Source organism: Harpia harpyja, chromosome 16 (assembly GCF_026419915.1).
Source record: "Harpia harpyja isolate bHarHar1 chromosome 16, bHarHar1 primary haplotype, whole genome shotgun sequence".
Lineage (NCBI taxonomy): Eukaryota > Metazoa > Chordata > Aves > Accipitriformes > Accipitridae > Harpia > Harpia harpyja.
Genome location: NC_068955.1, coordinates 33,144,734 through 33,172,292, shown reverse-complemented (window position 1 = coordinate 33,172,292; position 27,559 = coordinate 33,144,734). Strand labels below are relative to the sequence as shown.

General features: G+C 49.7%; 1 protein-coding gene and 1 long non-coding RNA gene across 3 annotated transcripts; both read right to left on the bottom strand.

Moving 5' to 3' along the window:
* LOC128152754 (uncharacterized) lies at positions 1 to 27,559 on the bottom strand. 2 transcript variants are annotated; one of them, XR_008238749.1, is made up of 8 exons: positions 25,030 to 26,990; positions 8,720 to 8,780; positions 8,483 to 8,545; positions 7,703 to 7,874; positions 7,067 to 7,601; positions 4,261 to 6,571; positions 3,222 to 3,622; positions 1 to 161 (listed from the first exon to the last, which is right to left on the bottom strand). It is a non-coding gene; the product is annotated as an uncharacterized LOC128152754 (long non-coding RNA). The 2 variants fall into 2 exon arrangements; XR_008238748.1 differs by lacking the exon at positions 25,030 to 26,990 and adding an exon at positions 27,167 to 27,559 and having other exon boundaries at positions 7,067 to 7,874.
* On the bottom strand, positions 10,382 to 12,619 carry CHST14 (carbohydrate sulfotransferase 14). Its single transcript, XM_052811363.1, has one exon. It carries the CDS (start codon positions 12,609 to 12,611, stop codon positions 11,511 to 11,513), a length of 1,101 nt encoding a protein of 366 aa, XP_052667323.1. The 5' UTR covers positions 12,612 to 12,619; the 3' UTR covers positions 10,382 to 11,510.

Here is a 27,559-nt window from a genome sequence, read left to right as displayed (position 1 = left end):
AGGAGCTGGATCAGCCCCGGATCCCCGGGATGCATCAAGCCTGACCTGCCCGATGCCAAGTTCCCCAACGTCCCTTCCCAGCGCTGATTAAAAGCCCTTCGCCAAGGGACACGCAGGAGTCGGTGCAACAAGCATCTCGCATGGAGCTGCATTGATCTCTCCTGCTGGGAGCGAGAAGATAATTAAGGGCAACCTCTTCAGGCACCACTTACCGGGAAGCAAGACACATCTCTGTCAGCTGGCTGGTATTGTTCGTGGCCGATCGCCGGCTCTCCCTGCAGCACTCATGCACGGACCCATCCACCCACCCCCATTAAAGGCTCCAGCTCTGCTTCTGCCGCTCAGCTGGGAGAAAGCTGAAGCTTTAATACCCCTGCTCTTTCCTAATTACCTCATTTGGCCATTGATACCCAAGTGCTAATTGCTGATGGTCAGCAAGCCATTCAAAACCAGCTGCAAGGAACAGCAGGCATGATTTTAACCAGTGGGATTTTTTTTTTTTAAAACAAAACCACCCTCCCTTTCTTGCTGCAAGTTGGCTATTCCTCTAGCAGATGGCCAAAAAAGCACAGTTTAACGCGGCTACCTTGGGGTGCGTAGGAAGTGTGCATGCAATGCGAATTGCCTCTCCTCTGTACAACCTTACTGGGGGAGATTTCTCGCTCCAGACCTCAAGACCTCTCCTTTCCTTTAGCATCTTCATGAGTACTTTGTTGATCTCTTCCTTCTGGCATCAAGGCGAGACATGGCTTTGTGCCACCTTGTGTTTTCCATCATAGCCGGAGCCCTGATTCCTGTTCTCCCTCCACCTTCATGAAATACATCCTAGGCGACAAAAGAGCCTTTTTTCACCCTTGGCCCCCAGAAGGCCATGGAAAGATGTGACCCCTCCAACTAAACATCACAGTTAGAGTCACGTCCCTTAAAGCCACATCCCCACAGATATGTTTTTGGGCTGCCTTGCAAATACCTGCGGCAAAGCCAAACCCTCTAATTCCTTTTGCAGGGGGTTACGAGGGATCAGGGGCACCAGATAGTATCTTTTTCCCCCCTAACGTCACACATTTGGGAGCTGATGTAGTAAAATGATCCATAAGCACACTACTAATCCCAGAGCCACCCGACCCCTTTCTTTGCATGTTGGCAATGGCACATTCCTAGGTTTCCACGCTGCCACAACCTGATGCTTGCAGTTAATTCAGCCTTGATGCAAATGTGCTGTTCTGAATGATGAAATTCTTCAGAGTAAAATGCTCAGACTCTGAGATCTGGTTTAGGAGCTGCACGTCACTGTCTGATCCCAAATTTACGCCTCACTTGAAACCAGGATTCTAATTTCTTACCCAGTGCCAACCTGGCGAAGACCAAGCTCCCTCTAAGATACACAATCCTAAAATCCAGAATTCTTCCACCCTGACTCCAAATCCCCACAAATATACCGGTAAATGCTACCGTGAATGGGAAGCCCACGTCTGTCACCCTTGGACCCACAGCCTATCATCCAGTTTTCCAACCATCCAGTGGTTGCTCTTGGAAATCCTAGCATTTATACTGATTTTAGCAAGTGTGATTTTCTTGGATAGTCACTCCCGGAGACAAGCTATATATTCTTCTTTTGAGCTCATTGCCTAATTTTAAGCATTGCACTGATGCAAAGAGAAAGCAAGGTCAGCACCTCGTGGCTTGGTCTACTGCCAAGATCAACAGGTAAACACCATACAACAGCAGGCAAGAGTTCTAGCCATGAATTTGTCCTCATTTTCCAATTTCTTCACATAATTTCTCAAAGAATGGGAGTATTGCTGGACAGATTTTTCATTAACCTGAAGAAGGCTGCTTTTGAGTAACTCAACTGATTCAAACCCTGTGCAGAGGAATAAATTTGCATGTAGGGCAACTCTGCTTAATTTGGTGGTGCTAGCACTGGAGAAAGAGCAGATGAGGTTTGTACAAGCCCTTTCCATGCAGTTATGACGTTTCTGATTTCTCCATTTGTGGCTCCTTTAAGCCAAAGAACAAACTGCCAAGAATAAGGGTATCTGAGGAAAACCGCATGGAAGCACGTGGGCTCCCGCAGAAGTTGCGTGACCGACAAGGTGTCCCCTCCTCCTTCCCGCTGGCTCTGGGCCTGAAGATATTTTGCTCACGATATTTTGCTCACGATGCAACTTCCATTATTTCCATAGCAACCATCTTTTGTCAGGTCTCAAGACTGGAGATTTTTAACAACTCCATTTGCCAATTCAAGCCCCAGAAGGAAGTGGGCTGCAAAAGGAGAAAGTTCTCATTCAAATGCAAAATAGCTGCAATAATAGCTGAGGGGTGCGGGGGGGCCCATCGGTTGGGCACGTTGCTTTTCATCCAACTGTTCCTTCTTTGCTTGGTTTACGCAGTGTGAAAGAGCCTCATCCAGCGACACTTCTGACACTGGAAGCCACGACGTGCGTTGGGGCACTCAGACAATGCCAAGCCCAGCTGGCATGGGCCTGAATGAGATTTCCCTCTCCTCAATGAAAAGATATTTCTTTTCTTCAATGGGAGCTTTGATCTGGTTCTGTCAAAACCACCCTGGGGTCTCTTGGGAACGTGCTTGAGGCCTCCTAGCCCCCAGCCCCTTCCTAGGCCAAAGAGGTCCTCTGCCCTCTGTCCACTTCTTGCAAGAAGCATCAGCTTCCATCACGTTGTATCTCAGCTCTCGACAAGCCTAAAATTAATGTCTGAAATGTGCTACGAATGGGCTTGTGTGTCATCGCACCAGGAGAAGACGCCTGAGATGCCAGTGCTGCTGCTGAGCAAAACCCCAGCCCGAGGGGACGGGGCTCATCGCTTCTTCCCACCTACCAGCGCACGGGGCTGTCACTGCTGCGAAACGATAAATATTTTGTGCAAGTTTGCCGTCCTGCCTTCCCTAGCTCCTTGCTGGGATGTAGGGACACCAGCTCATACCCGGCTCATTTGCAAATCGGGGTCCTGGAAGTCTTATAAGCCCCTCCAAAATCTCAGCCTGGAGGATCCATTGGCCTCATCCCTAATTTTTGCCCCAGAGGTCTCACCCACAACAGCTTTGCCCTGCTTCCTAGGGTATTGCTTCTCCCAGAAGACAACTAACTTCATCGAAGTCAACCTCCTGCCAAATAATTTGGCTGTTCATTACAAAAAGTAGCAAACTAAGTAAGAAGCACTTCGTGCTTGTGCATTCACTTTTTTTTGTTACCACTTACTTTTGCAGTGGCCTAGAGCCAGCAGCAGCCCTTTGAGCCAACCTCTTTTCATTGAAGCCCTTCTCCTGTCATCTCCCAACACAAACCAGTACAGAACTGGGACTGGAGACAACCTCGATGGCAATGAGGGGGCAAGGAAGCAGGGCTGCCAGCTGGAAACACAGCCTTTCCAGGGGCTCCCCAAAAGGAAGCTGACTCCTGGTGGCCAGAGAAACTTCAATCTCTTTCCTAAAATCTCATTGAAAACCTGAGGGCGACCATGAAAACCAGTTCTGCTCTGAGCATTGCCTGGCTTCCCCAGCTCCAGCAGCAGCAGGCTCTGGCGCGGCGGGCTCAGGTCCATGCTACCTGCCTCGCTGCCTGCCTGGGCAATTAGGTGAAGCATCTTTTAAATTGTAATCCTGCAAAGAAAAAAAAAAGACCTGGGAAATGCAGACTTCCAAAAGGAGAGCTTTGAATAATCCCACCCTTCCCCACAACCTTTTATAATGCCTTCGACAATGGCTTCGCTGTGCTTTTCTGGGACCTTTGTGGGCCTGACGGTGATGTCGGAGCCCCGCCGTCTTGGCAAATCTTTGCTGATATCATTACCCACAAAAGGGCTCTAAAAGCTTCTGTGATGTTTTCACTCGATGAATGTATTTTTTTTTCCCTTCACTGAATAAACCCTTCCAGGACTCACGGGGTTGCTGGGCTGTGTGTGTGTACACTGAGCCGCGAGGAAACCCCAGCTCCAGCCCGGAGGCTTTCGCAGGCTGCCCCGCCGGGCACTTGGGTCAGCTCCAGCTGATTTTTCGAATCCATCTCCAGCTTGCTTTCTTTTTCCCCTGAGCACCCCAATCTCAGCAAAAGCAAAAGAGGAAAGATGCCTGGTCTTTGAGACGATAGCAGTCTGACGTCAGAGTGCTATCCCAGCCCCTTTTTAACTCAACATTTTTATCTTTACCTGCTTTGCTACCCTTTGGTCCTGCGTTGCAAGAAGGCAAGGCAGGGCATGCTCTGCATGAGTTAACCAAAAAAACTAGGCAGGGGTGTTTACCTCATTTCCAGGGCAGACTTCTCCTGGACACAGGAACAGCCTTTTTGGGTGCATTTTTTCCAACAGAGAGCACAGGAGGCAGCTCTATTAAAAAGCAAAGTCATGCCTGAAGCACACAAATAAAAAACCACTGTGGTTTTCTCCAGATATTCATCTTGCTGTTGCACGCAGACACCATCTAAGCCTTGCACTTAAAAGCTAAAAGTTTTACATCCACCTGCAGAAAGAAAACAGTAGAAAGGGTAGACACGCTCCAGACAAACCAAATGCACTGACAGGATTCACACCAAAATCCTGCCCCACCAGATTCACTGGGGAAAGCCTTGTTTGATGCCAGGGAGTTCAGAGTCTTGGGTTGATCTGCAAAAGATGTTGAAGAACTGAGCCAGGCTGTGAGCAAGGAGAGGGAACGCAGACACTGCCCCATCCTACATCCTCACCTGGTCTGATGGGGCACCCCTGGGTGCAATGCAGCCCTTGGAGACCCCTACTCCTGCACCAGGCAGAGGGATCCAGGACCACTCAGCCTCTACCTGGGAGCTACAGGAGGGGGGTCCAGACCTAAACATGTCTGCAGTGGGATACATCCTACCTTGAGGACATCTGGGACCTTCATCCTATCCATCCCAGGAGACTACTCCTTGCTGTACCGCTGAGCTCCATCACTGATTAACATTACAGCTGAGAGGTTCATGCCCTTATTTCTTTTGGTCTTTTAATAAAAAGTTCTTAGGAAAGCAAGCTGGTATTGATTTGGCTTCATCCACAAATAAACTCTGCCCAAAAAACCCAAGATAAACTTTCTTGCGACTGCAGGATAAAAAAACACACACTGCTCATGCACACCCTGTTAAGCAGAGGGCTGAGCATTTTAACTGTGTGAACCAGGTAAGGGGGAAGCTACGGTTTCGTTTTAATAGCTTGTTGCATTTTTATAGTTCAAGGCTTTCAAAAGATTTTACAAACTCATTCTATTTACCTCTCAGTCCTTGGTCATGGGGTTTTGGCTAGGTTTTGATCCAAGAACTGTTTCCGTGGTCCGCTCAGAAGCACCCCAAAGGCAAAAAATCCCATTGAAGGACCTACCTCGTGAAGTTTCCTCCAGCTGGCACCAAAATCTTGGGAAAATCACCTTGCTCAGTTTGACCTGGGCTCCAGTCCCTGCTCCCAAACAGTGTGTGCAACTGAGTAAGCACCTCTAAAACCACAAGCAGCCCCCACCAAGAGAGTATAGGTGTGAGTCCTCAAAAACAACGTGGGAGTCTCTGATTATAAGGCGCTTTTTCAGTACAGCTCAGACCCTCAATAAGACGACACTCTGATAAGCTCTGAGCAGGTACATGTGGAATACCAACTCCACCAAAATACCTCAGCCTTGTTAGATGCAACAGATCCATTGGAGACATTTTCTTTTGGCTCTTTCAAAATCCTGCCCGTGATGAAAGAAACGTCCCAAGGACGCTCATGCTTCTGCATGAAAAAGAAATGCAGCTAAAAGCAAAAGAATGGTCTGCGGTGATTCTCCTCCATCATAGAGAAGGCTGAAAACAAAGAGGAGCAGAAGCAAAACTGGTTTTATGCCTTGTGCTGACATTAAAGCAGCCGTCCATGGCACTGCTTACTCCTGCCGTGTTTCGGAAGGCTTTATTCCCGTTAGATACAGGGTCATGGCTACCAGCCAGCAAGGCGACTGGCAGCGTTAATGCATTTACTTCAGCACCAGTGCCTGGCAAGGATGTTAGCTATTTCTGCAAAAGCAATAGGAAAAGCCCCAGAGGAAAGAGGAAAAATCTGACATACACCCTGGAGCTCAGTGTGGAGACCAGAGGGAACATGTTTAAAACCCTTTTCTTTCTGCGAGTGGCTGACTGCAATGACCCTGGTTTAGAAATTCAAAGACACCAGGTTGTGGATGCCAAATTTTAGCTCAGCGAGTGCTCCTCGTCACCAGAGCTGTCTCTGCTGCCGGTGGCTGACGCACCCTCCCGAATCATCCAGGTTAAAGTAATTTCTCCTGCGTGCTTTGAAACCACTGAGCTTCAATACCCATTCCCGGCGTTGCACTGCAAACAGCCAACTGCCTGGGTTTTAGGTACACTGAAATAAGGCTTTGCAGGCATAACATGGGAATCGGTAAAAAAGATGACACATGAAACGAGATTTTTGGAACAGCAAAGGATCCTAACCTGTCCCGCTCCCTCATCCAAAGGGGAATACCAAACCAGCAGCTCCGAATGCCAAAAATCAAATGGTGCTCTTCTTCTCCACTGTTGTAGTCCAAGCACAATGCTGAAGGTATTAAACATGTTCGCTGCAATTATTTAAACAACATAAGGACAGAACAGGGATCGATTTTGCACGCCTCTCAGAAAACACCCTACGCGCTGGTTAATCACCGGGAAACAGGGACCTTCCCTCCCGCATGCAGAGGTTTTCCCGCATGCCAGTGGTCATTCCTGATGGAATTGCTCAGAGCTACAGTTCTCCCAGCACTGCAGAAATTGAGATCATTAAGCAACTGAATCCACGGGTCTCATTTCACAGGAGGATCACCTTAGCCAGGCTTTTCCATGAGCAAGTAAATCAATCTCAGGTATAACAGGCGAACTATGGGAAATAACCCAGGAAATGAATTAAGAAAAATAATCATGACAGGTTGCAATTGCCTATTTTTAGTTCTTTGTGCGGGGCAACAATATGCTGGTTTATGTTTGTATGTAGATAAACCACCTGTAGATAAACCAGACTGTAATGAACTTCTAAAGCAAAGAGACATCACAGAAATTAGCACGGCATAAATGCATACCTGTATAAACAGGGAATTCTTTGCGATTGCATCCTGTAACAGTGAGTTACAACAATGTAGAAAGCTGGTAATTGGCTTTGGAAAATGTTGCTTGCTTGCTGTTGGGTCTTTTTTCCTTTCAGCAAAAAGAAATGTCAGTGAACTGGACAGACACGGATACACAAGACAGGGTGGAAGACAATACACCGAGCGGTGATGGACAGTTATCTTTAATCATTAAATCCCTGAGAAAAACAATTTTATGCCCCTGTCCTCTCTCTAGCACAAACCCTCACATTGTTAAATCTATGTATTCCTCATAATATATATAATAATATAATAAAATATAGAAACGTATTCCTGCCTGGAGTTAGGCACAACGGTTGCCAGCAACCAGCCCAGGACTGAACAGGCACCAAGCGTGACTCTCCACCTGCAAAATAACCACGTCATGGGCCAGGTATTTGGCAACGTGAACTTGGGGAACTTGACCTTATGAGAGAGATTTTTCCCTGCCGGACTCTTCATCCGTTGCCTTCTCCGATCATAGCATTTCCTAAACAAGGGGTTAAAGCATCTGTAAAACACCTTGGAAGTTTCCCTGCAATTAGCAGCCAAGCGCTAGGATAAAATCAACTGTTAAGGTGCCTTAGTCACCTTACGGTGACGCAAATGGCCGTGAGGTGGAAAGGGCTGATTTCTTCGCTGGCAGAAAAGTATTAGCAGAGGACAGCTTCAGCATCTGTGGGACTAAAGGGACTTCAGTGCAAAAAGCATCGCTCCGTATCACAGCGGGCAAGGGCACACAGCTCTGGACGTTGTGCAGGTGCTGATTCAAGGGAAAGAGAAATCATTAGGTCCCCATTCATCACCAGCACTCACGCAACGAGAGTAAAGCACTCGGTTCCTTTCTGCAACACCGCGTTAAAACCACAAGAGCTGCGGGCAATGAAAGGATGCAGTAAAATAAATTCTCCTCTCAACTTGGGTGGAAATGGGTTTGCAGGTCCAAAAGCTACCAGGGAAGGAGGAATAAACGCATGCACATAAATGGCAAAATTCATGGGCATGTTAAACCGCTTCTTTTTTTTGTTTGTTTCTTTTTAGGTAAGCAGGCTAAGGAGGGACTAATGACAAATTAAAATAAAATAACACTGTGGTAATTTAGAGGGAGTCAGAAGTTCTTCATATAACGAGGTGGAATTAAACTGCTGGAGCGTCTCCACATATCCACGCATGCTTCTAGGGAGAAAACGTGAGAATTATAGGGTCGGGGCCAGGATTTACCAACACAAAATTAGAAAAAGCAAGTGAGGAAAATGCAGTGGCAAAACCCCAATGCCCAAACCCTCAAGTTGTTCACTTGGGGAAGTTTGGGGCATTCAATACAGTGTTGAGGCTTAATAAAATATAATAATTCAAAAGAGAAAAGATCACCTTTTTATTCTGCTGGGTGATGGCAAGCGTGGAGACGGAAGGGTGGAAAAAGGAGCTGCCAGACTGGAACAGATCAGAAAGCAGAAATGTTAAACAGTTTATAACTTTATGGTTTCCTCCTCATTTGTACTTGAGCTGCTGTGAAATCCCCTCCTCCCTCCTTTCGCAGACGTTACTCCTCTCCCTGCTCTCCAGGTCCCCGCAGAGGAGGGCTGGATCCCGCTCGGCGTCTCTCACCTCCAGCAGTTGCTGTCAGCTGTGGAATTTGCTCCTGATTTATTCCACACCAGAGAAGTACCTGACAAAAGAAAGAAATGATACAGCTGTTGAGGGAAAGTACTTTTTTTTCTTCCTACTCGGCCAAAAGCTTTCTCAGGAAATTGTATTAGTGGCCATGGATAAAATGAAGTACCGCTAATGGAAACCTAATTGATTTTTCATATTTGCTGACTTGCAGCAAAGAGATTAGAAAGTCAAAGACAGTCCGTAACCTCGATCAAGTAAGAGAAATGAGGTTTAGAGGTAGATGACAAAATGCCCCCCGCTTTAGCTTTTGGGAGACTTTTCTACACTCCAAACATTTTTGCCAGCTATGGGACAAACTTCTGCCCAAGCTACGAGGTTCTGCAGGTTTTGCCTGCATTAAAACCCTCCTGATGGGAGGGTACCAGGAGGTGGGAGGCCTTTTGCTTTTATTTAAAGAGAAAAAGGTGATCAATGATATCCAGTAAAGGAGTAAGAGACAGTCAAAGAAAAGCAAAATCCTTCCGTGTGCAGTAAATTAGATTAAGGGGACAAGAGACAAAAAATGTAATATAGAGAACAGAAGCTGCAGCAGACAAACAAACAAGCGGCACAAACCTTTAAGACTACTGAGAAATAAACATTTAATTAAAAAGCCAATCGCTAAGCAAGCAGGAAACGTTCCCTCAGCTTCACAGGAGCAGACAAAGAGAGTAAAGCCTAACCAGCTTACTCTTAGTTAGAGAGACCTCAAGGTCAGGCTTAATTAAAACTCAGACCACCCCACCATTGGCATCTGTTTTACAAAATAAAATCAGATTCCCAGCTGGTATCTGGTGCCTTTGGCTGGAGAAAAAGACAGATCTCCAGCTCTTCGAGCACCGGGCACCAAACATTCCTTCCTTGTCACCAAAATCACTGGGGACAGAAATTTTTGCAGGCTTCAGATCGGGCACAAGGAGATCAAAGCCAATTCCTAACCCGTTTTTTCGTACAGGGCAGGTGGCTGCAGAGGCGAGGACGCAGCCAGGAGCTGAAGTCCACGAACGCGCCAGTCATTGCCCTCACGCCCAGCCACGATCCCATTATCAACGGTAAAAATGACTCGACTCTAACTGTGCTTGGCTACCCACTTCAACAGAGGGAGACGGGGATTTTGCCGGGAGTTCATAGATACAGCGAATCTATTAAGTTACTTAAGTTGTGCCCTAGGCAGGATTTTTCAACCTACCGCTTTGAGTTTGCGTGGATGTGGCTCCCTGCCCTTCTTACTGACAATTTCACAAATCCTAAAGAAAACACCTTAATTTTCCTTCCCCCTTTTTGAGAGATTAATCCCAGGAAACCACCAGCTCCCCGCAGTATCTATAATCCATCCCTACTGCTTTGTATCAACTCCACAGCAATTAGGCAGCTATTTTGCTGCCGACTGCTGCTTTTCATCCAATTGCCCGTGTCGCACAATCATCTCGTCATTTGGCTCGGATGCGTTTCTTTCTCCACTTGTTACCGCTGCTCCGGCACTTAAAATGCAAATTCATCAAGGCCAGAACCGCCTATTCATCATACTTGCACGCCGTGGCTTAGCACGAGGGGCAGAAGGCCTCTCCAAGAATGCAAATAAACACCTCTAAGGAAAAGCACTAAGCAACAGACTAATTCATATAAAAACTTTATTAGAAACGAGGACACAGCCTCCCAGGAACAACATTCTACATTACCTCCCAAACTTTTACAGTTTAACAGCCATAATTAAATACAAGTAGCTGCAAAAACGGTGCGCACCTCTATAAAAGAAGGGAGAACTAATCCTCAAATCGCCATTGTTTCAAACATGGCCGGAGAAAGTGTTTTTCCACGGTGGTTTGCACGCACGTGGGCACGCAGACACCCACCGAGGCTGTGAGCTGGCACGCGGTGGGTGGGGTTTTTTGTTGCTTTTTGTCCTAGGAACCAGGATGGGGTTTGATCTTATCAGAAGTCTGTATCGCTTTAATTCAAAGAGAGGCAGAGAAGAGCAAATTGTTATGGCTTGATATTGCACCTCGTATGTTATGCTGGGTAAATAGTTGGTACTTTCAAATCTTAAAATCGCGCAAAAGTGACTATTATCCTATCACTAGTTTTATTTCAACGGTAAATAATAATAATTAATAATAATAATAATAATAAAAACCAGAGGTACTACTGTCACAGAAAAAAAGACCGGCCTCATTTAGCCACCATCTGCAGATGAGAAAATAAAGGATAAATAGGGCCTAGTTTATAAAAGCCTTTTCTTCTACTCATACCCAAAAAACTATCTCCCATCTAATCCAGGACCAGCTTTAACAGCGCTAATTTTTAGCGCATCAACCACTACATTTCTATTAGCGCATCAACCACTACGTTATGATTGCAATTCAGCCGCACGCTATTTAGTACAAAACACAAAAAAGGAGGAAAAAATACTTAAAATATATCCATTTCTCAACTTCCTTACAGGCGTTTTTCATGTCCTGTCATAAAAAAGAATTTAAAGCGAAATAGATATACAAAAGCTATTGTGCTCAAGTCAGCGGCGTATGTACACGTTAAAATCAGAACAATACAAAAAGTATTCTAGTAGCAAAGGCAATGTGTAATATTTTATATAAACAGTGTTTGGAAAGTATAAAATTAGGAAATAATGCATAGAAGAGCGTGTTTCACGGGCCCTGCGGCAACGTGTCATTCGCAGCGACGGCTGCGTTAGCAAATCCGTGCGGCGAAGGCAGAATTTACACCGGATCCCGGAATGAACAACTCACTGCCTGCAGAATTCGCTGGTTATGTTGGGAAGGGGGTAGGCAAAGAGGGAGAAATCCAGGATGTATTTTGGCAACAGCTCTTTTATCAGGCGGCGTTGGGTGTTGCACAGGTAGTAATGGAGCGTTTCCGCCGTCACGGGCTTGTACCAGGGCTGCCGCTCGGGGAAGCGGACGAAGGAGGGCGACTGGACTCGCTCGAGGACGTAGTTGGCGTCCGCGTTCAGCCGCTCGTAGGAGCCGATGAAGTCGTACCTGACGGCGCAGGGCTGGCACAGGTTGTAGATGGGCATCCAGTGCTCGTTCATCCGCTCCGCCTCCTCGTCCAGCAGGTACCGGAGAAACTCGGAGAAGGTCACGTCGTCGCCCGCCGAGCTCCCCCCGTTCTTCCGGTACCGCCTGACGATCTCCACCCCGTACTTCTGCTGGTACTCCTTGATCTCCCCAAATTTATTCCTGTAGGCCGACAGCAGCCTCTCCATGGGGTTGCGCACGAAGACGAACTTGTAGTAGTTCTTCAGGCGGTAGCTGATCTCGTCCGGCTTCATGTCGCCCAGGAACACCAGGTCGCTCTTGTGGTCCATCTTCAGCTTGACGTCGACGCTCTCCAGCGCCCCGTCCAGCACCTTCAGGATGCGCTTCCAGTTGGAGCAGGCCACCTTGGGCACGTAGCAGTACAAGAAGCGGTACTTGTCGCTGACCAGGAGGTGCCGGAGGACCGTCCGGCGCTGACCGGCCGGCAGCTCCCAGACGCTGCGGGGCATGGCCCGCTGCCCGCAGACGGCGCGGATGGTGCGGTTGCGGACGTCCCGCAGCACCTCGCGCTCCAGCTCGCCGCCGGCCTCCTCCTCCTCGCCGCCGACGCCTCGCCGGGAGAGCTCCCCCGCCGCCGGGTGCAGCGGCGGCGGCTTCACCTCGGCCAGGATCCCCTTCTCGATCATGAGGAGCAGCCCGCTGGAGGCCAGGATCACGCCGAACATCAGCATGGAGGGCAGCAGCACGGTGCCGCCGCCGCCGCCGACGACCCGAGGCCGCGACCGGCTGCGGCCCGAGGCGGCCGCCCGCCTCGCCTCCCCGGGGAAGGCGGGACGGGGGAACATGGCCTCGGAGGGGGTTGGGGGGGGGGGGGGAGCTGGCCGCCGCCGCCGCCGCCCTCAGCCGCCGCGCCGCATGCCGGAGGGGAGACGGGGCAGGAGGAGGGCGGCTCGCCCGGCTGCCGGCGGCCCGACCGAGGCGGGGCGGCGGCCGGCAGTGACGGCCGCGGAGGGCGGGCCGCGGGCCGGGGGGAGGCGGCGGCCATTTCGCGGCGGTCCCGCCCCCGCCGCTCGCTTCCCTGACGGGGAAGGGCGGCGGAGGGAGGGTTCCCCCCCCCCCCGGCGGCTTGGTGAGGAGGGGAGCGAGGCCGCGGCCGCCCGCCGGCTCTCCAGTCAGCGCTGCGGCAGCCGGAGGGGAGGTCGAGCCGCCCGCCGGCGTCCGTCAGGCATGGCTGCCTTCGACGGGGGGGGGGGGGGGACGACGGGCGGCCCACGCTCCCCTCTCCGCGACAGACGTTTTAAATGGGACTTACGATAAACATCCCGCCGGGGCTGGCTCCGAGTTACGGGGGAGCGCGGTTTACGGGCCCGGTGCGCTTCCCCAGCTGCCGCGGAGCCCTTGGGTGGCTGCGGGCGGTGGGACCGGCTTTAATTAAACGGCTGTCGGGTTTTCCGCAGGGCTCGGCCAGACTAGCCCTCATGAGCAGTTGGGCCGTGCTTCGTGAGCGCGCAGTTCTAGCAGCCCCGAGGAGAAGGAGACGCAAGTTACCGGCTGAGCCGTGCTCCGGCGGACGGGCCGAGGGCGGCTGTGCCGCCACCCGAAAGCCAAAGGGCGAGACTTCGAAAACTTCCATAGACTCGTAGAATCATACTTTGTGGGTATTTCCCCCAAAGCAGCCACGAGCTGTAACGGGCAGCTTGTCGTTAGAGCCGGGTCGGCAGCCTGAACAGCCCGTAGCATGGAGCCGGCCGTACGGATGCCGTTGACTACATACAGCCCTTTCCGGAGCAGAAATTGTTTTATACTGGCATTGTTCTGCGTATTTTTCTTCAATGCGTTTTCAGAGAGTACCACGGGGCTTCTGCGTCTTAACTAGTCTTGCAGGGACTCTCTCTGTCAAAAGCTTTCTTAACATCAAGAGAAAAAGAGCTTCCACTTAGTTTTCTTTGATCAAAAGCCAAGAGCATTTTGTCAGCCAAGGCAGATAAAGCATTTGTAGTGAAGTGCGAGAGCCTGAAGCTAGATTATTTTACAGTTTAATTTTGATGTCAATACAGCATTAGCTCTAGGAAGAGATGGTATTTTCTACCCTGCCACCAGCAGCACAGCTGTAAATCCGCACACTCCGTAGCGTTACCAGGTTTCTGCGCTGATTTCAGAGGGCAGGTCCAAGGATCTGATCTTGATCTCGACAGCAGCATAAACTGAAGCTGCGCCAACATATATAACCTGTGGCACCGAGACAAGAACCAGGCCTCCTTGGAAAGCTCTCATCCCAGAGAAAAAGAGTCTGATTACAGTAAACTCCAGTACAGGCACTAATACTAGTGCCAAAGCAGCCAAGGGAAATTTTTATTTCTTAGAAGGCACGTTAGTCTGGCATCGTTTGTCCTCTTTTGTTTCTATTCACTCCTAATATCTATAGGTCTAGAGTAGTTACAGATCATAACAGAGTGGTTCTGAAAATATACTCCAGACTGCTAGAAATAGAAGACTGCCCACGATGTCAGCGGGTTTATTTTTCTCCTAGGTACTCAAGGGAACTTTGACTTAAGGACTGGGTCTGAATAGCACAGGTATCTGGTAGGATGCAAAGTCTCTACAGAAACAACACAGCCAAGCAAATACGTGGGGTCAGGGAGCTGTTTCATTCGTTTGCAAGGCTAAACCCCATGTCACCGAAGAAAATTAACTGTGGTTATACTGAACGTGGGTATTGCTCGCTCTGGATGTTAATTAATTTGATTTTCAAAGCAGTTAAAAGAAGCCTCAGTATTCAAAGTGTGCAAAACTATGGGAATATATTTCACAGGCAGATCCATTTCTTCAGAAAAGGTACATTTAGAAAATAAAATGTCACTGAGGAAACCCAACTTTAGGCTACTGTGGTTTGCCTACAAGTTTGTACTACAAACCACAAGTGGTGGAAGCGTTTAGTTCTTTCTTACAGATATACAAGGAGGATTTTTATAATTCACAGCCCCTTTCAAGGTGCTTTCAAACCCCACCATTTACCTTTGTCACTTTATTCCAAATAGCTAGAGGCAAAATCCCCTTGTTTTGGCTGAGTAAATATGTATTCTGGCTCTGCCCCAATTACAGGAACCGCGCAGGAGATGCACGTGGAAACAGAAGGCCCGGCAATGACAGCATCTGCGAGAGTCTCACTGATCCTAATGAGAAACTGGGAGCCTGGGAAGGAAGAGGCTCGCAGATGTGCTGTTTCATCTAACTGATCTGCTGACACATGGTGCTGGTGCACTCTGGACAAATTTTGATGCTTGTTTCTCTACTGCAGGTAAGTATTTCTGCAGTAGTCATCATCCGGCTGCCTAGCCCAGACTGGCGCGTAATGACTAGCCACAGCAAACTGATGTTATCACTGGAGCTTGCCAGAGCACGTAGAGCATTGTGTTAAGAAACTACCTTTGACACCGTCTGAAATAAAGCGTAGCAGCTCACACAAATGTAAAATTGAAGCATCTGTCCCTTTGCTTTTCCACATTTAAAGACATCCACAGCAGCTGTAAAAATCCGTGCCTCCTGTAACTTGGACAGTGCATGCAGTGCACATTGCTGTTTGCCCCCCACACCAGCAGCACTTGTAACTGCATGGAGCAGCCTTCTCAGTCCACCCCCACTGCGAGTGCCTGGGAAAACAGGCAGGCTTTGCAGCATGCCCAATAGATTAACCAAAGCCAGCTGTCATTACTATATATGGGTAAATCGTGGCCTGCGCGCCTTTCATCCATAGGAATCCTAAAGTCCCTATAAATGGTGCAGAAGAGAGACCCATTCACCAACCCCAAGTCCCAATAAATTGTTCACGTCCCATGGGCGTACACAGCTCCATGGGACAAGGGAAACCTGTGGAGCCCTGCCCGTGCAGATGCTCTGCCAGATCTCGGAGCGATCCTCATCTCCCTGGGGCTGTAGCAGCAGCCTCTTCCCCACAGTTACTACTTACAGGTATATAAGGAGGATTTTTGTAACTCACAGCACTTTTCAAGATGCTTTCAAACCCCAACATTTGCCTTTGCCTTAAGAGCACCATAGCAGCAGCAGACCACCCCCAGGTAACTGCCAGCTGGTGTCGAATAATCCCCTAGGCCTTTTCCTCCCTGCTAACTCACATGAGCAGAAAAGCAACGTTAAAACGCATTACTATTATGTGCATTACAATATTACATGCATTACACTGACCTAGCCTCCCAGCATCATTTATGTGGGGCACACTCAGGTTTAAAGCAGGCTGCAGAACTCAGCCTTGGCTAGCAGAAATGGTGGTCTAATAAGGAAAGTGCCAATTCCTAGAGGGCAAGGAGAGAAAGAGTGAGGGCACCCCTGTCCTTCCAGCTCGGGGTGAGGTTGGACACTGATTGTCATCACAAGCACTGCCACGTGCCCTGCCGAGGCTCTGCTGGCCATTTGGGTAAGATCAGATATTTATTTTGGTCTGAGAAACTGCACAAGGGAAGAATGCATGAGGCCCCTTGAAAAGCTTAGCAAGAGAAAGGAGGTTTCTTTAAAGAACAACACTCTGAGCTGATGCCAACTTTCCAAACGAGCCACGGGACAGTGACTCCTAACGCAGACAAACGAGACCCCTTGGACGGATCTGAGCAGCTCCAGATCAAAAAGTAAAACAAACAAAGGAAGAAGAGATCTGATGTTGTGGCTGCGTGTCCAGAGATTATCCAGTAATTTAGTATAATAAAGCCTCTTAACCAAGTGGATAAGCTTAGAAGCCATTTCACAATCAGCTCACTATGTAAGGCAGAGTTTCTTATCTCCAGGAAAAAAGTCCTTTTAAGCAGTCAAACATGCTAGATGAATATGCTAAATAATTCAGAGGAGATTGTTATGATAGGCTCGGTCCGTCTCCCTCATAACAAAAATTACTACTTTCAAGGAAAATGTAGTGCTGAAGGATTTGCTTATCTTGCAACCGCAAATTAATTGATGTGCCGCTAGCTGAACTTGCAAAGACCTTACGCTGAGCTTAGTTCCATTTTTCCCTGCTCCGTTGTGCATAACTATGAAATTGCTTTTGAACTGAGCCATTTCAGGAGTTTTAGTCCCTCCGTGCGAGGAAAACTGCCATGCACCTACACGGTCAGTAGAAGCCATAAGAGCTCATCCCACCTTAGCTTTACCCGGCTTCCCGGCACAGGGGCGGGATGCTGATGGACGGAGGGAGAAAGGAGCGTGTCCGGGTCCCTGGGGATCGCAAGGACAGCGAGTCTGTGGGACAAGACGCGGAGGCTGCCAGGAGCCTGCGGGGAAGGCAGCCAGCACGGCTGGCAGAAGCTGCACGGCTATACATTCCCCCCCCAGGGGGTACACACACACCATGCAGGAGCCAGCGTTGCACACTCAAATATGCTCCAGCTGGGCAGGAGGTCAGAGAAAGTTCAGAAATCCCGCAGGCGCCAGCACAACGGGGCCGGCGTTTCGGCAACTCTGTCTCCGTGAGTCAGAGCTTTCCTGGTGCTGCCATGGGCAGCTGCTCCCAGGTCTTCCCAAAAAGACCGGGTCAACACGCAGAAACCATTCCCAGGCTGAGCATATTCAATTTTAAAAGTCAGTAACAACCACAACTCCCTTTTTCTACCCTTTTTCCTCCACAAACCCGCTGACCAGTCTCTAATCCCTCTCAACGCTTTCAGACCAGGGCTACCTCTGGCTACTGGATTCGCACACATCAAACATTGTGGGTGTCAGCAGCCAGCTGTGGTTTTGCCATCAGTTTTCAACATGAACACACGTTAAATCCAACGCAGCTATGAAACCTGTGTTGCAAGAGAGTCTCAAAGTCTCTTAACACATTCGAGGTATATCTGCTGCTCTTTACAACAAGCAGTCGCCTGAGGCTCCCAAACAGCTCTTGCAGGGCTTTAATGAAGTCGTGAGTCCCGCAGGTCCTTTCCAGGAATCCTCACCAGCCTCATTACCTCCTCGCACGCTTAAATAACACAGAAAGTTCAGGACAGTCACAGTGATCTGTGCGAGCAGCAGCAGTAACCGACTTCCCACGCATGGCAGGGATGCTGCAGTGCCAGGGCTGATCCATGAAAATGGAAATTGCTGCAGGGTTTATGCTTTGCCACATCCTAAATAGTTGACTGGGCTGGATTAGCGATCCAGTATAACTGTGCTAGACAAGACATTGTTTCCAGTAGGAAAATAATTTCAGAAGGGTTGATCGACTCATGAAGACATGTTGTTCTCACTGATGCAAGTGTGGTAGGTGGTTAGAAATACTCCTCCTTCATTACAAGTATACCTCCCAAGCCTCAGCTAAGAAGCAGAAATATCTGTTAAGGAAGGGCAGTACTGCACGTCTCCTAATAATGCTTTGCTGGGTCTGATGCCTCTGAGCAGAAATAAATTATTTACCTTCCTTAATAAAACAAAATCAAACATCAGGGTAAGAAACAGCAACTTCTTCCCAGCAAAATGGACGGAGTCAAAGCCCAGGTCACTGTACCATGCCCTGGGTGGCTTGCCAGTATGACCTCTCCACAGCACCAACAAGTTTTTTGCTGTTTCCTGCTTGAATTTGTCTGACTAATGTTTTTGTGACCCACTTAATTTCACAGGCAGCAGAATGAGGACTGAATCTGCTCTAACACCTCCAAAACCTGCAGCATCTTGTCTCTGACACCAGAATTCACCGTCACAAGGCAAAAAAAATGGTGTGTGGAAAGGGACTGATAATTAACCATTTGACTCGGCCCTGTTTAAGATTTGCAATATCCTTCCATGTGTCGGGAGCAATAAATAGCCTGCAAACTGCATGTTTGTCCCAGGAAATTTGTTTGAGGGGGAGGTTGGAGACTGGCAGAGGACGGCTGCTGGAAGATTATGGGTCTAAGCTGAAAGAGAAAGGCTCCGGCTGGAAATAAGGAGGAACTTGTCCTCGAGAGGACAGTCAGGCATCAGAGGGGCTTCCCTGGAGAAGCGGTGCCATCTGCGTGGAGTCCAGGCTGGCAGACTCCAAAATAATAGTGTCGCCTTGGCAGGGCATCACATCACAAGTGTTATTCAACCGTCCCCTTGCAACCTTCCATGGCCCCAACGGAGCCTTCAAAGAGGAGCTATTAGCTGATGGGGAAGAGCGCAGCCCCCCCAACGCTGTGCAAATGATCCCCGCGCACAGCCGGAGGCACGCTGCCCGTGCAGGAGCCCACTCCCCTGCCTAAAAAGCAAAGGGAAAAACAAAATGAGCCCCCAGCCCACCTGTTTCACCAAGACTCATTTCCATTAAACGCAGTATTTCTTAATGCTGTTAACTCACAAAGGTCACAGGCTGCGACGGCGAACACGGCACCTTGTTCACCTCTCGGACGTGTTTCTTTTCGGACCCGGGCTTTAGGCATGGGGGGAAAGGGTTGGGTTCGGGTAAGGAAATAAAGGCATCCTTTCCCCCGTTGCACCCCAGGAGCATTCAGGAGATGGCCTGGGACGGGCAGGGATGGAGCGAGGTGGGCAGGTCTCCGTAGGTACCTGCCACCGAACAGGCGGGAGGTCCTTACTTGTGCGGCGAAGGCTGGCTACCAGCACGCTGCGCTCCTCCTGCGCCGTGCGGGTCTCTGCGTGCTTTGCAGACGCAGAGTTATCTCCTTAACAGCCTCACGCTGCTGATTAATCGGCGCTTTTACCGAGCGCTTGGATAACGACCAGCGTCAGCGAGGCCAGAATTGCGCTTGCTAAAATAAACCCCGAGATTTTACACGTGATGGGTGCGTTACAGGTATTACTTGGGGTGACGGGGAGGGTTGCAGTTGAAGTGAGGAAGAAAACCAGCACCAGATGGCAGCCACAGCTGGATATTCGCAATGCGGATCCCCGTCTCCGCCGCAGCGATCCGTACAGCCGGACCCGGAGGACCGAGTAAGCCCTGGGCCGTCCAGGGGCTGCGGCATCGCGGTTACATCCTCGGTGTGCTGGGAAGAGCCACGCCACACGGGGTCAAACACAAACCGCTGCCCTGGAAAGAGACAGTGGGCAAGTCTCGATCCAAAAATGAGATGCTGCGAGCAAAGGTTGATTTTTGTCTTTTTTGGTCGGTTTTGGTTTTGTTGTTTTGTTTTTTTAAATGAATAAACATGTAGGATTAATCTTAATGTTTCTATAAATACAGCATATTTGGAAAGATGTTTCCAATGTTTTCAAGCCTTAAACGTATCAGCGTAAAGGTGGTTTTGAAAATGAGCATTAAAGAAAAGGAAATTAGGGAGGAAACTCAGGATCTTGGTAAAGGGAAACAGAAAAGAGTAAGCAAATTCCATCCCTCGTGGAAAATGCATTCGTATAAAACATGCACCGTTGTTAATTAGATCAAGGAATGGAAGCGACTCAAGCAAGAATTCCAGACTGACATCTGTCTCAACAGGATCAATTTAAAATGAGTGTCAAGAAGATCAAACTAAGTCAGTCATCACTTATTGGAGGAATGGGTCTTTCTGCAGAAAACCACTGGAAAATGTGTCGTGCCCCCCCCCCCCCCATCTATAAGTAATGTCACATTCTTTCCAAATTTTAGAAGAAAACCAATCGGGAATCTGACCCAGGCGTTGCAATTCTCACACTAGATGATTCAGGACTGCGGTTTTGACCCTTTAACAAAGAAATCCTCTCCCCCCCCCCAGTTTGTTATGCCATTATAGCCATGCCTACCTTCCCAGCGGCAACGGTCCTCCCAGGGACTGCGCCCGGCGGGGACGGGGCAGAGCCAGCCCCAGCAGCTCCATCGGTGTGCAGTAATCCTCACCGCCACCTTCACTAGCACCTTAAGGTAGCGGAAAAGTGGTTTATTCTCCAGCCAGGCCCACAATCATCCCCCTTAGATCACAATTTCTAATGAAACCCCTTGCAAAGAAAGAAAGTAAAATTACAAGTAAACTTTCTCAAATATTAGGGGAAAAAAAAAAAAAAATCAGCTGGGAGGAAGCATCTCTTCTTGTAGCCGGATGAAGTCCCTAGAAATGGGGTGGGCATGCAGGCAAGCCCTATTGCTTTTCTGGATCCCGGTTTCCAGACCCACACACGTCTGCGGCGTTGCTGTCACTGGGCGTTAAAGCGATTCCCGGTGTTCCTGAGACAGGGAGATCCCTTTGGGAAATCAATTCCCACGGGGTATCCCAGCTTTCATCTCGCAGGGAGGCGAGAACAAAACCCAACCATGCTGGTTTGCGTGCATGAAAACGGCTAATACGGTAAAATAAATGGCACTAATATGCCATATAATTCCCTTTTTATAGACTGTAATTATACAACGTGGTATGAATCCAGCCCTACTTACTCGCTGCACTTCGGCTGCGATACAGAAGGGGGCTGTGCTTCGTAGTGGAGAAACGTCCCCCAGCCTGGGACAGAGGAAAAACATTTAATTGCCACATCACCCTCACTCTTGAGCAATTTCGAGTCCCCCACCTCCAGAAATTAATATCCTCAGCCCCACTGATAGCAGAGGATGGCTGGCTCCCCTGCTGGGGGTGGGAGTGTGTGTGTCATATGCGTACATATGAGGAAAAAAGAGGAAAAAAAAGAGTTCTTAAGGCAAGGGGACATGGGAAAGCACAAACCGCTACTCTTGCTGGCCAGCACGAGGTTGCAAAGGACACCGCGCTCTGCTTTTTAAATCAGGGTTCAAGGACTGCCAAAAAGATGCCTAGTGCTGCTAACAGGAGAAACTGCAGCCGGCTTTGTGCAGTTTAAGCTCTACATATTAAAAAAGAAATAAAAATCAGTATGTGCAAGGGACAGGGGAAAACCCAGAGACTTTGCTCTTGTGCCCTGAGCCATGGCATTAAGGAGCAGGGAGAATTTACCTTCTGGAGAGGGAGGAAAGGTTTCTTACCAGCTCTTCCCAGAGCACTTAATGCTTTCAAAACCACGACATTCCCAGCATGTGAAGCAATAACACTGGGGGAAGAGTCACAAACTGCTTCCCAGCGGGAAATCCTGCTGAGTTTCTGTAACCTTCTCATTTATCAAGTGCTAAATGTTCCCGTTCTGGCTTTCCTAGGGGCTTCTCCATGCAGGTGCCTGCCCTCATCCCGGCAGAGAACCAGCACGATCACCACATCCCTACTCAGACAGCAGCATGGGAATAGCAGTGAGCACAGCTATGAAGAAAAGCTGGATTATTGATGAAATTATTATATTATGAACCATATTATTTATGGGTGCAGAGAAAACTCAGAGCAATGAAGAAAACTCCTTCTAACAGACTGGCTGGTGTTTAATAGATGTTTGCACAGGGGCCAATTTCTTTTTGGCTTTGCTCTACCAGCTTGCCGTGAAGGCTACGCAGAAAAGCACAGCATTACCTGCGCCGGGGTTTGCGACACACGTCTCTGACGTCCAAGAGACCGAATTAATTTCACATGAGAGTCGGCTGGGACCCAGATAACGGCTATTTCACCCTGGTGTTCCTGGCTCACTTATTAAGTACCGTATGCACATGCTTCCCCTGTTGGGTAAATGCAAATCAACAAACGAAGAGCATGAAAAAAATCCCTCCCCACCTGGCGCTTGGAAGCTTTTTGATGGGAGCATGCTGTGTCCTCAGTGCTATGCCAGAAACAGGCAGCTGCCGGGAGATGCCGGCAGCCCTTTGCCGGGGGATGGAGTCGCACGGGGATTTGCAGAGACCCTGGGGAAGGCACGGCCCGGCACGGCGGCTATCCCGGCCGCTGCATGCAAAGCATCATCTCTTGCTTCATCATAAACCTCCTCCGAAATCTTGCGCATCTAACAGAGGACGAAGTTTGCAGGGACGTAGGCACCGGCTGCCGCTGAAACCGGGCACTCCCAACCCTGTTTTGCCGAGCTTTTGCTCAATATCCTTTCAAAAATACCTCTCCATTAGAACAGCTTGCTTGTCCGTTTTCTAATACACATATTCCAGTGCTCCTGCCGCTATGGAGAGCGGAAGAATATTCATCGAGATGCAGGCTTTTTTTTCAGCATTGTTAAATTGATTTGCTTTTAAGAATTATTGGGCGGTCGAACCTGCTCCAACTCCAGCTTGTTTTTGCAGAACACTCTGGAGAGGTTTATAGAGATATTAAAATTAAATACAAAGCCACAGAATAAATGGTGCTTCCATTCAGCGTATCTTGTAAATCCAGTTTAAATTGTTTCCTTTATTAAATATCCTTTCCTCTTAAAAATGGATTAACCGCTCTCACTGGAGGCTCTGTCGGAAAAACCATCTCATCTCTATAGCAACAAGTCACACAAACGCACCCCGCGCTTCCACACCAGTTACTTGGCTTCCTAGGAGCCGGTACATCATCCCATTTCAAATATCACCATTACAGCATTTCCCGTTATTAATTACCTCCCTGAGGCCAGTCCTGAGCACAGCACCGTGACTTCACATTGCACCAGTGGTTCCTTTGCAAAGGCTTGCGGATCCCGTCCCGTATTGAACACACGGATAGCGGATGTACGCGTTTCCCGGAGAGGCAGGCAACGCTAGCCTGATTTGTCCTCCGTTCCCCTGATTTTAGGCTCGTTGCTTTCCTTTTTCTCGACAACTGTCCTCAATTTTTTCATGCTGCCCAGCAGCCGCTCGCCTTGGCAAGCGATGCGGTGGCCGTCCCCAAAGCTTTGCACTGGGGGAGTTTAAAGCAAGGGGCCCTGCAGAGCTCTCGACCCACGTTTCAGGCTGGCGTTTGGAAGAACGTACCTTCAACCCTGCGGTTAAACACCCTTGTAGCATCATAGGGAGAATTCACATATAAAAGGCTGATTTAGCTGAATTTCTGGGGTTTGCAGGAGACTGGAGCGGTGTGGTCCCGGCCGGTCCCCACCACGCAGGCTCCCAGCACAGCTCCCTTCCCTGGGGCTGGATGGGAATCACCTTTCTGCTGATGGCTTTTATCCCAGGAGACAGCCTCCAGGAACATATATCTTGATGTTTCTGGAAAAATGGTGCTGTGCAGGGTGACCTGTGGCTTTCTGCTCCTCCCAGACCCCGAGGCCGCAGCAAGGAAACGTTTCAGCCTCTGGTCCCAGCAGCGCGCAGGGATGTAGCAACTTGCAGAAGCAGCAGCTAGAGGTGAACGTTAAAAGCCTAACCTCATTTTTATTCAGCTTCAAATGAAACAGCCAGTCCGGGAGCAATACAAGAAGTGGCTTTGAGAGGCTACGAATGCTTTCCCATGGAGCCTGCGCCGAGCGGAGCTGGCGTCTCGCTTTTGCTGCTGGTACACAGCTGAAGTATTCAGAGCAGCGCTTACCTGCCAGTGGGCAGAGCCAACATCAGCACGTAGGGATTAGAGAGCGTTTGGTCTGCTATCTTCCCCCAAAACCCCCAACTTGGTCGGCTGAGCTTTTTTCCTGTATCAATGGGGTGAGAAGGGCACAGTAAAATTGGGGAATCGCCCAGGCTTCAGGTCCCTGGGGACACCAGGTTAATGTGGGGATGTGCATCCCTTCTCCCTGGGGGGCACCAACTCTGCCAGGGGCTGATCCTGCCGCCGGCGATGTGGCGAACCTCACGCAGACACGCGTGCTGCTGCTCCGGCACAGCTCATTTATCAGCAGCCGCTTTAAAGGGACCGAGCTGGGAGAGTGACTGAGTGCTCCGTCACGTTAATATGACGGTCCAAATTGCTCCCGTCTCTTGGCTGAGATGAATTTTGGCACAATTACAGTCAATTATAATTAGCGGCATTAAAGCAGCAGTTAAATGTAACCAGGAGCTCGTGGCTTTTGCTCCGGGTGGGAAGACACTTTGGCAACCGGAGCAAGTCCTGAACGCTGCTTCGGGTTTGTTTGGCTGGGAGATGTGAGGAGCAAGGCACATGGTGGTAAAGTCCTCGGGAAAGCCCCCCCCCCCCCCCCAGCAGCACGTGCCAGGAGCCCAGCTGACATCTTCCCTGGCAAAAGGAGCTATTCCAAAACAAAGCGCCAAGCCACGGAGCGAAGAGCTGCACCAGCATCTCCGAGGCTGCGGGAAACCACAGCAATAATGCGGACCAACCGTCCCGTACTTCTCAAAGGACTGAATTCCCAAAGCTTAGGATGCGCTTTTGAACATCTCCCACCCATCCAGCGTGCTTGTCCCAGTGCCCAAACCTTACCCGAAGCCTCTGCAGGTGCCTGCAGCCCCAACTGCTCCTTCCCAGCACCCCAAGTGCCACCTTCCCCCCACAATTCCGGCGATGCTCCGTCACCTCCAGACGTTGCATGTGGAAATGAGGGGAGATGCAACGCAGCAGGCTGGCTCTACCAGTTGGTTACCTTAATTACTGTTGGGTCATCAAAACCAGACGTGGAGCCACCACGACATCCTTAGCTGGCCAAAGCAGGGCGGGATTCAGGTGGCAATACACCTCTCTACTTCACAGCTAGGTGAGCCCACCTCTGCCGACACACAGCATCACCTCCAGGGACGACCCTGCGGCCAGCAGGACTCTGCCGAGGTGGCAGCAGAAAAGTCCCTGGCAGCATCAGACACGGTACAAGCGCAGCAGTTTGCTGAACGTCAGATAGAGGAGAGCTGGATACAACTCAGCGCGGCTCCCTCGGGTAGCAGATTTCAACAGTAAATCCAATTTTGTTTGACATTAATCCCAACTTTTCAGTCCGCCACAGATTATCCTTTTGACGACGGCTTGCCATGTGGGAAGAGCTGGGACAGAAAAGCTTTTTCTCGGTTTTCTTTTTAATTGACCCCTACGAGAGACTGTCCCTGCCCGGCAAAGCGCCGGAGCTGGCCAGAGGCGCGGGGCACGCATGGGGCGCAGGTTTACGCTCCATTTCTGGCACCCACATTACTGATGCCTCTGGGCAGCCCAGTCACATTAAATACAACTGGAAAATCTCAAATTGGTTCTTCAGCAAAAATCCAAGGCCGCAGGGTCAGGAATATCATGCCTGCTGACCCCACACCGGCTTGCAAATTTAAATGTCAGAGGATGAGCTCCTTACTCTCTTTGGGAAGGTAATTCACAGCTTAATACACTTCATTATCAAGACAGTTTCCTTTTTCAGCCTGAAGCTTCTCATTTTTATCCGCTTCTCCAGGTTTGTGCCTAACCTGCCCACAGTTCCCTGAGAGGAGCTGTGCTCTAACAAGGCTCCTCATTAAATGTGATGGGCACATCACAAGCAAAAGGCAGGGATCCTCTAGCAAAAACCCTAATCCCATGAAATCCAACCAGGAACTTAATAAAAACAGGCTACAATGCTGGCAGGGCTGTAAGGGGACAGTGACTAAAGCAGCTTGGGAGCAGCAGGCCCAGCTCCCTGCACCCCTGACGGGACAATCTCGAAATCTCCCGTTCAAGACAACCCGGGACTGAAAGACGCTGCAAAACCCAGTTCTGCTGCTGCACCGCTCCCCGGGTCGATGAGACGGCAGCCTGGGATCCGAGGCGTGTGTTAAGGATGCGGTGACCGTGCCCAGCCCATCTGCATTCATCCCACAAGCCACACTTGCCACTCGCTCCCCTCTCTATAATTAGGAGCTAATTCAGTGTTGTTAACAGACATTACTTTTTCCTTCCTGCTCGTTTTGTTCCCCGAACTCATTCTCTCCCTCCCCAGGCGTGCAAGGGTCCAGCTCTAATTAATACACAGGATTATTTATAGAAATAGCCAATTCCAAGGGCCAGCCGCCCAGCCAAGAACTAAACCACATCGCCTCCCCACCCCTCGGCGCCCACCCACGTGCGGATGTTCAGCACAGCCTGGTCGTAGGAAGGGCACCGAGCCCTTACCGAGGTCACCGCGGTTTCAGGGTGAATTCCCTGACGCCTGCAACAGGACCCTTCCCTGCCCATGCCGAGCATCCCCAGCACAAGCACAGGCAACACCAGAAGAGGGGCCACAGCCCCAGGAAGCTGCAAACACCGTCTCAGCAGGGAGTGAAAAATCATGAAAGCCCAAGAGGAGCCTTTCCTGGAAACTGGGAGGCAGCTAGAAATTGTTAAGTGTTCAGTTAGGGCTGCAGAAAACAGATAAGGCAGTCGAAACACAAAGTTAACTACAGCCAAGCGAGCAAGGCTTGGACCAGACAGTTCCCAGATACGCAGGGAGCCTTACAGAACTTGTTTTATTGTTAGGAGAGATTCCCTCGTGGGTGGTGAACTCCCCGGGTTCACTCAGGGCCACTAAGGAAACCTTGAAAAAGCCATTTTGCTTATCAAGCAGTAGCGCAGAGCCCATGAGACAGCTCCAGAGGAGCAACTGCTAGGGACTGCATGGGAAACGGCTGTGCCACCATCCAGGGACCACGTAAGCTGTTCTCACCGAGGACGAGTGTGCAAGAGCACTTGCAATCCTTTTGCACACCTCTTGCACACGCCAGCAGCTTTGGCCTTGCACCCCAAGACCTGTAAGCGCCCCGAGCTCAGCACCTGCGGACAGCTCTGACCTGTGTTTAAATGCAGACATTCCCATCAGGCAACCCAGATCCCATTCCTCCCAGAGGTGCTGACCCCGCTGCACAGTTTCAAGCAGGTTATTTTATTCCTCTCCGCTCTTGCTCCCACTTGGGCTCCTCCTCGCGTTTTTGGGATGTCCGTGTAGACTGCACGGCTGTCGGACCTGTCCGCGGAGGGGGGGTGTAGCCTTTGGTGCCACGGGGCCAGGACACTCCGATGGCAGAAGACGATGGCAATGCCACCAAGTGAGCTGTCAGCTGGCTTCCAGGGACAGCGCTCCCGGTGAGATGCTTTTCCAAAAGCAACATTACAAAATGCTTCCTCCTAAAGCACAGGCTGATACACCAAGCCTTGCAGAGACAAGCTTTGCCACCAACACCTTT

Excerpts from the sequence above, each read along its gene's own strand:
- CHST14 (XM_052811363.1), bottom strand. The coding sequence starts at position 12,611 with ATGTTCCCCCGTCCCGCCTTCCCCGGGGAGGCGAGGCGGGCGGCCGCC.